General features: G+C 36.8%; 1 protein-coding gene across 1 annotated transcript; it reads right to left on the bottom strand.

Moving 5' to 3' along the window:
• Positions 1–13253: 13253 nt before the first annotated feature.
• On the bottom strand, positions 13254–13799 carry LOC104645658 (uncharacterized). Its single transcript, XM_010317532.2, has one exon. It carries the CDS (start codon positions 13797–13799, stop codon positions 13254–13256), a length of 546 nt encoding a protein of 181 aa, XP_010315834.2.
• Between the last annotated feature and the right edge of the window lie 43 nt (positions 13800–13842).

The following is a 13842-nucleotide window of genomic DNA, read 5'->3' as shown; positions in this document are numbered from 1 at the left end:
AATCAAGTCAGAATGGATCATAAGCAAAAGAGTTGGTGCGGCTGTCGAAAAGGTAAAAATTGACACTAAATGACCCTTGTCCCATTCTTAATGAAGGGAAGATCATGTCTTCGAAGAAGAAGCTGACTTCTAGGCTATGCTATACTCCAAAAGCGAATAAAGAACAAGATCAACCATCTAACCTTCAAGAAAATGCATTGAGAGGGCTAACTCTTCATGCAATAAACTTGTCTTCAAAGTTGTCAGTAAAGTCAATCACTCATGATCAAGTGCAAGATATGACACTTCCTACAAAAAGCACAAAAGAAGGTTTTGATCCCAATGCTTACAAGTTATTTGTGAAGGTGGGATACAACCCTTATGAGCCATTGGCGCTAGTGAAACTTCCATTAAAAGATACAACTAGGCAAGCACATGAAGGCCTAGGTTATAACTAACCACCGCCAATTCTCATTTCCATAAGAAGGGCCAACAATAATCATATAGCTTAAAGATGAAGTCACTGCTCCCAATAAAATGCCTTCCATCTTTGATCGACTTGGGGAAGCGACTGCAAGAACTTCTGTGCTGGAGAGGTTAGGTCCTTTGAAGAAGAATAACAAAAATCTGAGAAGTTATTTAAAAGTTACAACGCCTACTTCACATTTGATTCGAAAGGATTTCAGAAGTTTTATTCCTTCTAGAATAAGGCAACGAGTGGAACTTGTGGTTTCATGTAAGAAGGAACTCAAGGAAATGCTCACACTGTGTTTACACCAAAGAGCGCGAGGAAGATGAAGAAAGTGTAGGTTCCTCAAATCATGTTACAATCCAAAATGAGTATGATTCTTTGCCTCAAATGAAGATTGATGAAGAGGTAGAAGGTATTTCTCGTGTTGTCATATATCTGTCAATGAATGATATTTTGGAAGAGGAAGATGCTAGAGGTGCTCAACCTGAACTTGAAGAAGGAGTAAAGATCACAATAGATCCTTTGAAGGAAGTTGACCTTCTTACTGAGGAAGACCCAAGGCCAACTTACTTGAGTGCGTTTCTAGAAGTTGATGAAGAAATCACTTGCATGAATATACTAAAAGAATATAGGGATGTTTTCGCTTGGAGTTATAAGTAAATGCCTGGATTAAATCCTAGAGTAGTGGTCCATCAATTGGCAGTCAAAAATGGTTCTCATCCTGTTAAGCAAGCTCAAAGACATTTTAGACCAGACTTGGTTCCATTGATAGAAAATGAAGCTAACAAACTCATTGAGACAAACTTTATTGGTGAGGTCAAATATCTTACATGGATTTCAAGTATTGTTCCTGTGAGGAAGAAGAATGGTCAAATTCGAGTTTGTGTTGATGATTGACGCCACCACTGTTATGAGTCAATGTTCTTCATGGATGGTTCTTCTGGATATAATCAAATCCGTATGGGACCAAAAGACAAAGAACTCACCGCATTTCGCACGCCAAAAGGTATTTATTGCTACAAAGTGATGTCATTTGGTTTAGAGAGTGCTGGTGCCACACTCAAAGGGCTATGCAAAAAATCTTTGATGACTTGCTTCATAAAAATGTCAAATGCTATGTTGATGACTTGGTAGTGAAGTTGAGAAAGACGGGTGATCATTTGACAGACTTAAGAATGGTATTTGAGTTGCTCCGAAGATATTAATTTGAGGATGAATCCACTGAAATGTGCCTTCGGAGTTACTTCCAGCAAGTTCCTTGGCTTTATTGTGAGACATCAAGGAATCGAAATTGATAAAGCCAAAGTCGATGCAATATCAAAGATGCATGAGCCTCGAAATATTCATGAGTTAAAAAGTCTCCAAGGAAAGTTAGCCTACTTGAGGAGATTCATCTCAAATCTAGCGGGGAGATGTCAACCATTCGGTCACCTCATGAAGAAAGGAGATCCTTTTAATTGGGACCAAACATGTAGCGATGCATTTAAAAATATCAAATCTTATCTAGCGAAACCTTTGGTTTTTGCAGCCCCTATACTTGGAAAACCATTGATACTCTACATTGCAGCACAAGAAAGGTCTTTAGGAGCCCTGTTAGCTCACGAGAATAGTGAAGGCAAAGAAAATTCTCTTTATTACTTAAGTAGAACGATGACGTCGAATGAGCTACATTATTCGCCAATTCAAAAGTTATGCTTGAAACTTGTCTTCTCGATTCAAAAGATGAAGCATTATTTTCAAGCTCATGTTGTCCGCCTTATTTCTAAAGCAAATTCCATCAATTTTGTTATGTCAAAACCTGTCCTTAGTGACCGACTAGAAAGATGGTACCTCCAATTTCAACAATAGAGATTGTGTACATCCCTCAAAAATCCGTGAAGAGACAAGCATTAGCAGATTTCTTGTAGACCATCCGATACGTGACGATTGAGAGTTAACTGATGAGCTTCCTTATGAAGATGCGATGTCTATTGAAATTCAACCTCCTTTGAAAATGTACTTTGATGGAGCTGCATATCATGGTGGAGCTGGCGCTAGCGTAGTATTCATCACTTCACATGAAGAGATTATACCATTATCCTTTACATTAAAACATTGGTGCTCTAATAATATCGTTGAAAACCAAGCGCTGATACTTGGACTTGATATGACCATCGACATGAAGCAATTACAACTACAAGTCTTTGATGACTCTCAGTTGGTGATCAACCAACTATTGAGAAATTATGAGGTGAAGAAACCTGAATTGCGCCCTTATCATGAATATGCTCAAAAGTTGATAGGATGGCTTGGAGAAGTAACCCTTCAACACGTGCGTAGAATGGAAAATAAAAAAAGCTGATGTATTGGCTGCCCTAACTTCAACACTAACCCTTCTTGATCAAACACAAGTTACTATTTGTCAAAAATGGATAGTACCACCACCAAATGAGGAAGAATATATTGAAAAGAAGCTTGAGCATCTCGTTGTCGTTCGCATAGGAAGATTGGAGACAACCCATTATTGACTACATGTGTTATGTGATACTTCCAGAAAATCCAAAGAGAAGGACTGACATTCGTCATCGTGCACCTCATTTCCTTTACTAAGAGGAAATATTATATAGAAGATCATTTGAGGGTGTACTATTACGATGTTTGGGAGAGGAAGAAACAATTCAAGCTCTACAAGAAGCATATTCTGGAACAAAACATCACTTTCACATAAAGAGGATGGGTTATTATTATCTATCCATGGTGAAGGATTGCTTAAATTATGCTCGGAGGTGTGATGCTTGTCAATTTAATGAGAATTTCATACATCAGTCGCCCGAAGTATTGCACCCAACTATCGCAACTTGGCCGTTTGACGCTTGAGGATTGGATATTGTGGGACCATTACCAAAGTCTTCTGGTGGACACTTGTACATCTTGGCTGAAATTGATTACTTTTCAAAATGGGCTGAAGTTGTCGCTCTTAAAGAGGTGAAGAAAGAGAATGTTGGAAATTTTATCCGAGTGAATATTATCAATGGCTTTAGCATCCCTCTCTCTATAATAACAAACAATGACAAGCTATTTGATAACAAGTTAATGAACAAGATTTGTGATCTCTTTGGCTTTAAGCATTGTAAATATTCTATGTATCATGATGCCTCCAATGGTCTTGCTGAAACATTCAACAAGACTGTTGACACCCAATTTTGACCGACCTTTGACCATGTTTAAGAATACTATTCAATTAAATACGTATTTTAAATTTTAAAATTTTTAGCAGACTTTGCTTGAAAATTATATATTTTAGTATGTTTTACTTTATAAAATTATCGTAAATATTATTAAAATATTTTAAAATTATTAATGAATTCCAAATATTTTAAAATTTAAATGATTTTCAATTATATAAAAATATTTTAATATATGTAGTATTTTAATTAAATAGTAATTCCTAGACTTTCCTTAAATTTTAAATTCTAGCCTATTCTATCATAATTTCTTTCAATTCTAGCAACTTCAATTAGAGTTTATTTCAATCATAGCCCCTCTTTCATTTCAATTCTAGCCAAATTTTATTGCAAATTTTAACCATTTCACATCCAACAAAATCTGATTTCTAAATGTCATCTTTTAATTCCATTCGTCCATTTAAATAAATAAATCCTAGATCAAATCCAAACCTTTATTTCTTATTAAATCAAAGTTGTGATTAAATTCCCTTTTCTTCTTGATTTCAATACACTAAAATCAAAACCTAAAAAATTTCTACTCTCTCTTCCTCCCCTCCCTCTCTCCAGCCGCTTCTCTCTCTCTCCCCCATCCTTCTCCCTCCCCTCTCCAGCCGCCTCCCTTCTCCCTTCTCTCTCCCTCTCCTCCATTTTTCCGGCGAGGGAGACAGCCGGACAGTGACCCAAGCAGCCCCGCTGCTCTTCTCTCTCTCTGCCATCCCTCTCCCCTGCTCCGACCAACCAGCAGCCACCGGAAGCAGCAGCTTCCCGTCGCTCGCCCTCTCTTCTCCTCCCTTCTCCGCCCTCTCCCCCTTCTTCACTTATTCTCCTTCTCTCTCCCCGTAGCAGCAGCTGCACGTAGCCAGCAGCCACCGGCAAGAGGCAGCCCTACCTCCTCACTCTCCTCGTCTCCTTTTCTACAGAAAGCAACAAGAAACAGCAGCTCCGGCCACCAGCCAGTAGCCGCTGGCAGCTTCCCTCTTCCTCGCCTAAACCCCGCTCTCCCGTCGTTCTCTCCTCCTCTCTTCCCCTCCCGTCTCTTCTCTTCCCCCTTTCCCTTCTCCTTCTTTTTTTTTGCAGGTTCCAGCAGCCATAGGACAGCCTCAACAAGCAGCCAGATGACCTCGACCCTCCCCCTCTCTTCTCCGATTTTCAGCAACTTCAACTCCAACTCCGGCAAGAACATATAGCGGATGTCGACAAATATCTTAAAGATTTTTGAGCTTAATAAAGACGGATCTTAACAGATCCGTCCAGGTAAGTTAATTGATTTTATACCCTCTACTTCAACTCTTTATTTTTTTAAGCTATGGTGGATGATTATGCAAGCAATCATAAGATATTATTATTATCTTTTGTCTATTTTAAGTTGTATGATTATCGTGTTAATTTATCAAATATATTTGGGTTGTTATTTAAATAGCCATGAACTAGTGATTATTCTGTACTTGATTATGCTTGCATTTTTCTGATACGGTAATTAATTAGTAGGTAGATGAATTTTTCCCTCTAGTTAATCCGTTTATTTATCTTATACGTTGTTCCTAACTCCCTTTTTTTTGTTATTAGTGAATATTTGTACAAAGATTGAATATTACATCTGGTGCATATCTTTCTTTGCTTATGAACTTGAGGTATTTTTATATAATATTATCTTGTGTTACCTTAAATTATTTTCTTTGCTAAGGGCATATTGTAGTATATCTGACTTCCCTAGTCATGTTAAAATTATTGATTTAGTCGTTTGTGAATATTTATTAATTCATCATTTGTCCTTACTTGTTGTCCCTTGGCTTTATTACAATCAAAATAGACTCTTATATGACCCTTCCTTGGTAAGTCTATATTTGATTTAGGTAAAATTAAATAAAAAAAAATTTGGTGTAATAATTTTACTCTTATGTGTATAATGTTAATTGATTTTTATTTCCTCAATTAAAATTAACCTTTTGATTATTCGTTTTTATATTTGGCAAAGAATACCTTTAAAATAATTATTTTGGACTCTTATTTATTTAAGGTAAAAGAATATTGTCTTCCTTACTTTATTCTTACTCTTTTTTTTAGTAATGAAATATTCTTTTTAAAAAAAATCTGATTTGTCTCTCCTTAAAAAATAAAATAAATAAATAATAATAATAATAATATTTCTCTTCCTAATTTATTCTTGCTTATATTTGGAAGTGATATATTTTTATTTTTGACTGATTTGAACCTCCTTTAAAATAAGGAAAACAGTATATTTAATTGATTCCTTTAAATATTTCTTTTCCTTATTTGTTTCCCTCTCTTTGCTATATAAATAAGACCCCTCCCTTCATTATTTCATCAACTCATACAATCATTCACTCTCAATCACAAACTCTCTCATCACTCTTCATTCTCTCATTGCTCTCTTGCTACTCTAAATACATTAAGATTCGGGTAAATATTCAAGTGTTCTTCTTTGCTATTTTGCTACTTTGTTCGAGTAAAAGTTGAATCAATTTGTTTTTGCTTAACTGGTTAGTATTCTTAACATTTACACTATCTTTACATTCACACATTTGTGTAAGCTATTGTCTGTTTTTTTTGTTTATGTATAGAATTCATCATTAAACAAATGCATATTGTCTCACCTTGACTAATAAGTGTGATTAGTTGTGTAGTTATTTGACTGCTTTGACAGGTTTCAAACTTGAAGTTCAAGTTGAAGATTAACCATGAAGAAAGATTTATTTGCTTATTTGAATCTATTTTTTATTCTTATTTTATTTATTCGAATGTTGTAACATTTGTAACCCAAAACATCATATATATAAATTTATTTGGGGGATCGTCTAGGGGAGGGGGATTTACATGCCTACTTGTCCATTATTTTTTTTTTGTATTTTTTTTAGAAATCATGCCTATAGGTTTATCTTTAACCACCTAGAATTATTGTTTGTAGGTGTTATAATCTAACCAATTTTTCAATTTTGCTTGGCGTTTTTGTTAATAAGTCTTAAAAAATAATAATAATAACTAGATTCCATTAATTTTTGAATGTTAAAATCAAATCATAATAATTTAGTAGGCTGATTAGGTGTTTTAATAATGTTATAACTTTTAGCATTGTCTTTTTATGTAGAAACCATGCCTAAGGATTAATCTGTTCATATCATTTAGATTTACAAAAATCATGCATATATGTGTTATTTTTTGAACACCTAGAAATTAATGTCTATAGGCTTGTAAATAACTTTTAACATATCCATAAAAAAATAAAATTTGTTTGTGCATATTTGTGCCCTCCCCCCAAAATTAGTTAATATTATTTACTTAGTAATCCTATTTGTCTTCTTGAAGATTTGCGCATTCATGATGCAACTTTATTGTTCTACTAGTTTTTTACTTACAAAGTTTTGCAACATAATTTTCTTAAAAGTCATTATTCAATCTCCCTTTAAAATTTTGGATTGATTATGACATTATTTATTATAAGCACTATCTCCTAATCTATCGTTAGTGGGAAAGTCAAAGGAACTATGAGGTCTAGTTCCAATTTTTAAATTAAACCGACGCATCCTCAGAAGTACCACCTGCCCATGAATTTCAAAAGGAATTATGTGTATTTATGTGTAAATATTTATGTGCCTACATGTAAACTAAATCTTTTATATCATTTTCAAAAACATAAACTATTTTTAGACCGACCTCAAATCATAAATTGTTTCTATGGTGGAGGAGCGCGATCAACAATATCGTGGCATCATCCCTATAAAGAAACAAACATTTTTTTAAAATAAAAATTCCTACTCAAAACTTATCAATTTTCAAACTTTACTTTCGCACATATTAATTGCTTCATATTTGCCAATTTTGTTTATAACATAGTCTCATAAGCTTAAAACTTGATTGTTTATTTATTGCTATAACTTAGCCTTGCAAGCTCAAATTAATAAAAAATAAAAAATAAAAAATAGGCCCAATTGTTTATAATTGTTATCACTTAGCAAGATTAAATAAAACTAATAAATGAAGTGACTCTGATTGCTAATTGTAACCCCCACATAGATTGCATGAGATACGGCCGGGACCCACGCTTGTGGACCTCGAGGGATGCCTAACACCTTCCCCTCGAGGTAATTTGAACCCTTACCCTAATCTTTGGCTCGTTGATAGGTGCCCTAACGCGCCTTAATTCGTTAGGTGACGACTCCAAACTCGAAATCCCAAAAGAGTTGTTAGGTCGTGCACAAAACCCGTTTTCTGCGAAAATGGGGCGCGACAGAATGACGACTTCGCTGGGGACATTAGGTTCTTACCATTACGTGTTAATTGCTTATTTATGTGGGGTTTATTTTATTTTTGTCATTTCATGATTTGTTAGGTGCTTACCATGTTTAGCTTATTTTGTTTCCTTATTTACTGTTTTCTCTCCATGTTCCATCCCTTTCCCTTTTCCTTAATTGTTTATTACCATGTTTCACATCTTCTCTTTTCCCTTATTTGCTTAATTACATGTTTAATCCCATACCTCTTTCTTTATTTGCGTAGTTTTTATATCTTTATATGTTTAATTACCTTTATTCATGCTTATTTATCTATTAATTGTTTATAAACTACCTATATATTACCGCTTTCCAATTTAGATGCTAAATGTTTATTGTTTTGATAATTGGCATCCTGCTCATACTTCCCCCAATTGAGACCCTCTTCCTTTTTTATTTTGTTCTCGTGATGTTGTGACTTTGCACCTCTCACAACTACTCCAATCCTATTCAAATACCCATTATAGAGAGCCGACATATGCGTGGACATAACAGATAGTTTTACTACCGCAAAGCCACGAGCCTCTCGCATAGAATCCCTTTCAAGTCCTTGTCAAGCCAACTCTTAGAAGTCCTGGTTAAGTCATACATGTTGCATAAGCCCTAGGTGGTTTGACCCTTGGTGTCAATCCACATAATTAGTAGTCACCCTCTCGTCTAAAGGGCCCCAACACCCTTAGACAAATTGCATATTTATGTGTCAACGTGATCATAATAATTAAATCAAGGCAACTTTGTCAAAATGGAGTTTAGAAGTCGTTTGTTACTTTGTTTGCAGAGTCATGGCTCACCCTCATTTTACCAACACACAAATTGTGGTCAAAGTTAATCCCATTTTGAAGACTTGGTTGGAAGATATTCAAAAAATCGAGAGTTAGAAGCAAATGAACTGTTAGGCGGCCTCACTGCTTTGAACCCTTCTGCACACCTGAATATTACGTATGGCTTTTAGAAGACATAGAGCATAGAGATTTGAGCGAAAGAGGTCTTCCTGGTTTTGGCGATGAAAAAGAGAGAAGATGGGCTCGCAACCTTCTCAACACCGACTATGACATTACCCAGAAATGAGGAAGCAGATTGTGCCTAACATTGGAGAGCAACATAATTGAAGTTCTTTTTTTTTGTTCTCTTTATTCCCCATGTGTTATCCCTAGACCTTTAGTTATCTCTAGATTGATGTAATAAATAGAATTTATTTCAATAATTGAAAGTCGTTTTATTGTCTAACTCCAAACTCCAATTGGCAAATAAGGCTTGAATTAATTACTGTGCATCACTTATGTGTCGCTTAGGCCTACGTCTGGCTCAACGAGGCTCTTTTGTATTTAGGGCGTTTATCTTAAATAACGTGTTTGATATCCCAATTTATGCAATGTTCTAACTTGGGTTTTATTTTTTTATTTTTTTTATTTTACCCTTTCCCAATGGTTGATCTGTAGACCTTAGTTTATCACAGGCAGTCAAATGATTCATTTCCTTCTCTCCCGAATGAGAATCGCAAAGGAAAAGTGAAAGCGACTAATGCTAAGGCTATGTGCAAAACTATTGAAAAAAGTGAGAAGTTGGTATCAAACCTTGATCAGAAAATAAAGAAGTTAGAAGAAGAGTTGTTGGACGTGCGCGAGTGGGCAAAGTTGTTACTCTCCGCCAATCCAACTTTGGAGACGAACATGGATATGTCACTTTTTGCAAGTCAAGTCACTCTCAAAAATTATCCTCCTCCAGATTACTCTACCTATCAAAGTCAACCAAGCTCCATTCAAATGCCTCCAAAGAATCCTCCGCAACATCATGCATATGCTCCTAAACCTCAACTCCTTACTTCACACCCGCATCACCCTACTATGCAAGCTCCTCAATACGAAACACCTCTGCACCAAGTTCCTTGGCATCATGCACCTCTCATGCAATTTCCAATCCCTACATATCAAATGTCTCTGTACCAAAGGCCTCCTATGCCATATCTTTTGGAACTACGTCAGACCTGATTCCCGTTTAAGAGAGGATACGTAGGCGCTCATATAGGGTTTGGTCTTACCATAATAAAACTTTCATTTTCCCCTTCTATTGATAACTAGGGCAGAATTTTTGAGAGGATCTCAAAATTCCATCAATATTTCTTCTTGCACATCTCCATACTAGGGCAGAATTTTTGAGTAAACTCAAAAATTCCATCAAAAACATCTTCTCAACAACTGGGCCAGAATTTTAAGAGGATCTCAAAATTGCTAAAAATCAAGACTGGGTAAAATTTTTTAAGAGAATCTCGAAAAATCCAACAGTCGAGCTACAACTACAACAGATCAGAATAACAGAAGTTCTACACTGTGGCAGAAATTTTGAGAAAATCTCAAAATTTCCGACAGTACTCCGAAGAGCATTCTATCAGACACCAAAGAAGCACGCTGTGCCAAATCATGGATATAGATCAACCTCCCCTTCAAACTAACTATTTTTCTTTGAATGTAGAAAATACAGGTACATATACAAAGGCAGTTTCAACAATCAACATACCACTTTTGAGCCCGACAAATGACAACAAGGTGAATGTCCAAGCTACTACATACCCTCATCATTCAATTATGAAGTTTCACTATGCCTGAGATCTAGGTTTGCATGAATACATTATGCCCAAGATCGCACTATGCTCGAGAATGCATCATAGCATGTGCCCGAAGAAATGCATCATTGCATTGTGCCCGAAGAAATGCATCATTGCATTGTGCCCGAAGATATACATCATTGCCTGTGCCCGAAGAAATGCATCATTGCATATGCCCGATAATGCATCATTGCATGTGCCCGATAATGCATGTGCCCGAAGAAATGCATCATTGCATTGCGCCCGAAGAAATGCATCATTGCATTGCACCCAAAGAAATGCATCATTGCATTGTGCCTTAAGAAATCCATTATTGCATGTGCTCGATACTGCATTTGCCCGAAGAAATGCATCATTGCATGTGCCCGAAGAAATGCATCATATGATGTGCTCGATATTGCATGTGCCCGAAGAAATGCATCATCGCATTGTTCCCGAGATTGCATTGAAGTTTGCATAAGATCAAGATTGCATCGTGCTCGAAGTTTACATGCACCCGAATCAAATCAAGTCACAAGAGTATCAACAGATGCCAAAAATAGATAAGCTCTCTTTACTCATTACTTATATCCCAAAGGCGTCATCCTCCAAAGGCATCATCTTTCATGGCCTGCGGACTTCATGCCATGGCATGAGGACTTATTTTATGCATATCATGTTCCTAAGGAATCATAGTCTTAAGGCATCATCCTCATGGCCTGCAGACATCATATCATTGCCTAAGGGTTTAATTTCTGTCTATCATGATCCGAAGGTGTCATAGTCTAAAGACATCATTTTCATGGCCTCCAGACAGTATTTTCATGGCCTGAGGATACATTTCGCGTATCATGGCCCTAGACATCATAGCCTAAGACATCATTTTGCATGGTCTTAAGGCAAACATTTATGGTCAATATGGGAAATTGCATCATGTTTACATATACCGCTTATTCTTCTCTAATTACTCTATTACAAGTTACAGTTATGCAGATTACAGACAAAGTCACCTTCTGAACGACTGTTCCCTTGCTTACACACAAAGGCTCCGACAAATTCTTGGCTACTCGAACTATCGTTTCGCTACTCATCTATCATTCAGGCTACCATGAATATATCTTCGGATTCAACTCGCCACTGTGACCTACTGTCTCTTCACTTAGGCTCGTCCGCCTTACAATGCGACATCTAGGCTCGTCCGCCTTACAATGCCACATCTAGGTTCGTCCACCTTAAAATGCGACATCTAGGCTCGTCCGCGTTACAATGTGACATCTAGGCTCTTCCGCCTTATAATAAGACATTTAGGCTCGTCCGCCTTAAAACGACATTTAGGTTTGTCCATCTTATAGGACATTTAGGCTGTCCGTCTTAAAAGGGACATCTAGGCTTGTTCGAATTATAAAATATTTAGGTTGTCCGCCTTAAAATGACGTTTAGACTCCTCTTACAACCAACATTTTTCTTATATTATTATATCTTTATAGTATCAAATCTATTGGAGTTTGACGTTATTCTTCAGAGATGGGTTTCAATCTTTCAAGAAGTTAAAGACTATCAAGGCTTGCACTACGTCTCAAATAGATACGCTTTTTATCACCCCTTGTCTATTTAGAACTCATATTTTATTATTATTGGTCAATACTTTATCTATTTATAAGCTAACATTTTATCTAGAATTTGCAGATATGATCGATCGCCCTTGATTACAATTATCATGCTATCATCTATCACAACGAAGACCCTATCAATTCTTCGTTTTTCATACTCCGAACCTTGCTCAAATGCTTATATCCTCACTCTATCATGCTTCTTCTCTATCACACTCTTCTAGCCTCTCAATCTCTCTTTTCTCGCTACTCTAATCTTATGCATTCAAGCCGATATCGTGCCTTTCAAATACCTTAGCGCCCTTTTAACTTTTAAGAGTTTCATTTGCTCTTGAATCTAGAACTACACACGACCTGATTCTCGTATAACCAGAGATATGTAGGCGACTTAAAACCAAAGTCTCGGTCGTACCCTTTTTCAACTCTATATCGTTTCAAATGACCCCACTGACATCTGTCGTCGGTCGGACAAAATCGGCTTCTAAGTCAACGTTGGTTGCCTGACAATTCATTCTTCATTCTCAATCAACCAAGGGGCAGCTGTTGACACCCAATTTTGACCGACCTTTGACCATGTTTAAGAATACTATTCAATTAAATACGTATTTTAAATTTTAGAATTTTTAGCCGACTTTGCTTGAAAATTATATATTTTAGTATGTTTTACTTTATAAATTTATAGTAAATATTATTAAAAAATTTTAAAATTATTAATGAATTCCAAATATTTTAAAATTTAAATGATTTTCAATTATATAAAAATATTTTAATATATGTAGTATTTTAATTAAATAATAATTCCTAGACTTTCCTTAAATTTTAAATTCTAGCCTATTCTATCATAATTTCTTTCAATTCTTGCCACTTCAATTAGAGTTTATTTCAATCATAGCCCCTCTTTCATTTCAATTCTAGCCAAATTTTATTGCAAATTTTAACCATTTCACATCCAACCAAATCTGATTTCTAAATGTCATCTTTTAATACCATTCGTCCATTTAAATAACTAAATCCTAGATCAAATCCTAACCTTTATTTCTTATTAAATCAACGGTTGTGATTAAATTCCCTTTTCTTCTTGATTTCAATACACTAAAATCAAAACCTAAAAAAATTCTACTCTCTCTTCCTCCCCTCCCTATCTCCAGCCGCTTCTCTCTCTCCCCATCCTTCTCCCTCCCCTCTCCAGCCGCCTCCCTTCTCTCTCCCTCTCCTCCATTTTTCCTGCGAGGGAGACAGCCGGACGGTGACCCAAGAAGCCGCGGTGCTCTTCTCTATCTCTTCCATCCCTCTCCCCCTTCTCCGACCAACCAGCAGCCGCCGGAAGCAGCAGCTTCCCGTCGCCCGCCCTCTCTTTTCCTCCCTTCTCCGCCCTCTCCCCCTTCTTCTGTTCTTCTCCTTCTCTCTCCCCGTAGCAGTAGCTGCACGCAGCCAGCAGCCACCGGCAAGAGGCAGCGGTACCCCCTCACTCTCCTCGTCTCCTTTTCTAGAGAAAGCAGCAAGAAACAGCAGCTCCGGCCACCAGCCAGCACCCGCTGGCAGCGTCCCTCTTCCCCGCCTAAACCCCGCTTTCCCGTCGTTCTCTCCTCCTCTCTTCCCCTCCCGTCTCTTCTCTTCCCCCTTTCCCTTCTCCTTCTTTTTTTTGCAGGTTCCAGCAGCCATAGGACAACCTCAACAAGCAGCCAGACGACCTCGACCCTCCCCT

The sequence above is a fragment of the Solanum lycopersicum genome, chromosome 2, assembly GCF_036512215.1.
Source record: "Solanum lycopersicum chromosome 2, SLM_r2.1".
NCBI lineage: Eukaryota > Viridiplantae > Streptophyta > Magnoliopsida > Solanales > Solanaceae > Solanum > Solanum lycopersicum.
This window is presented reverse-complemented; position numbering and strand designations above follow the sequence as displayed.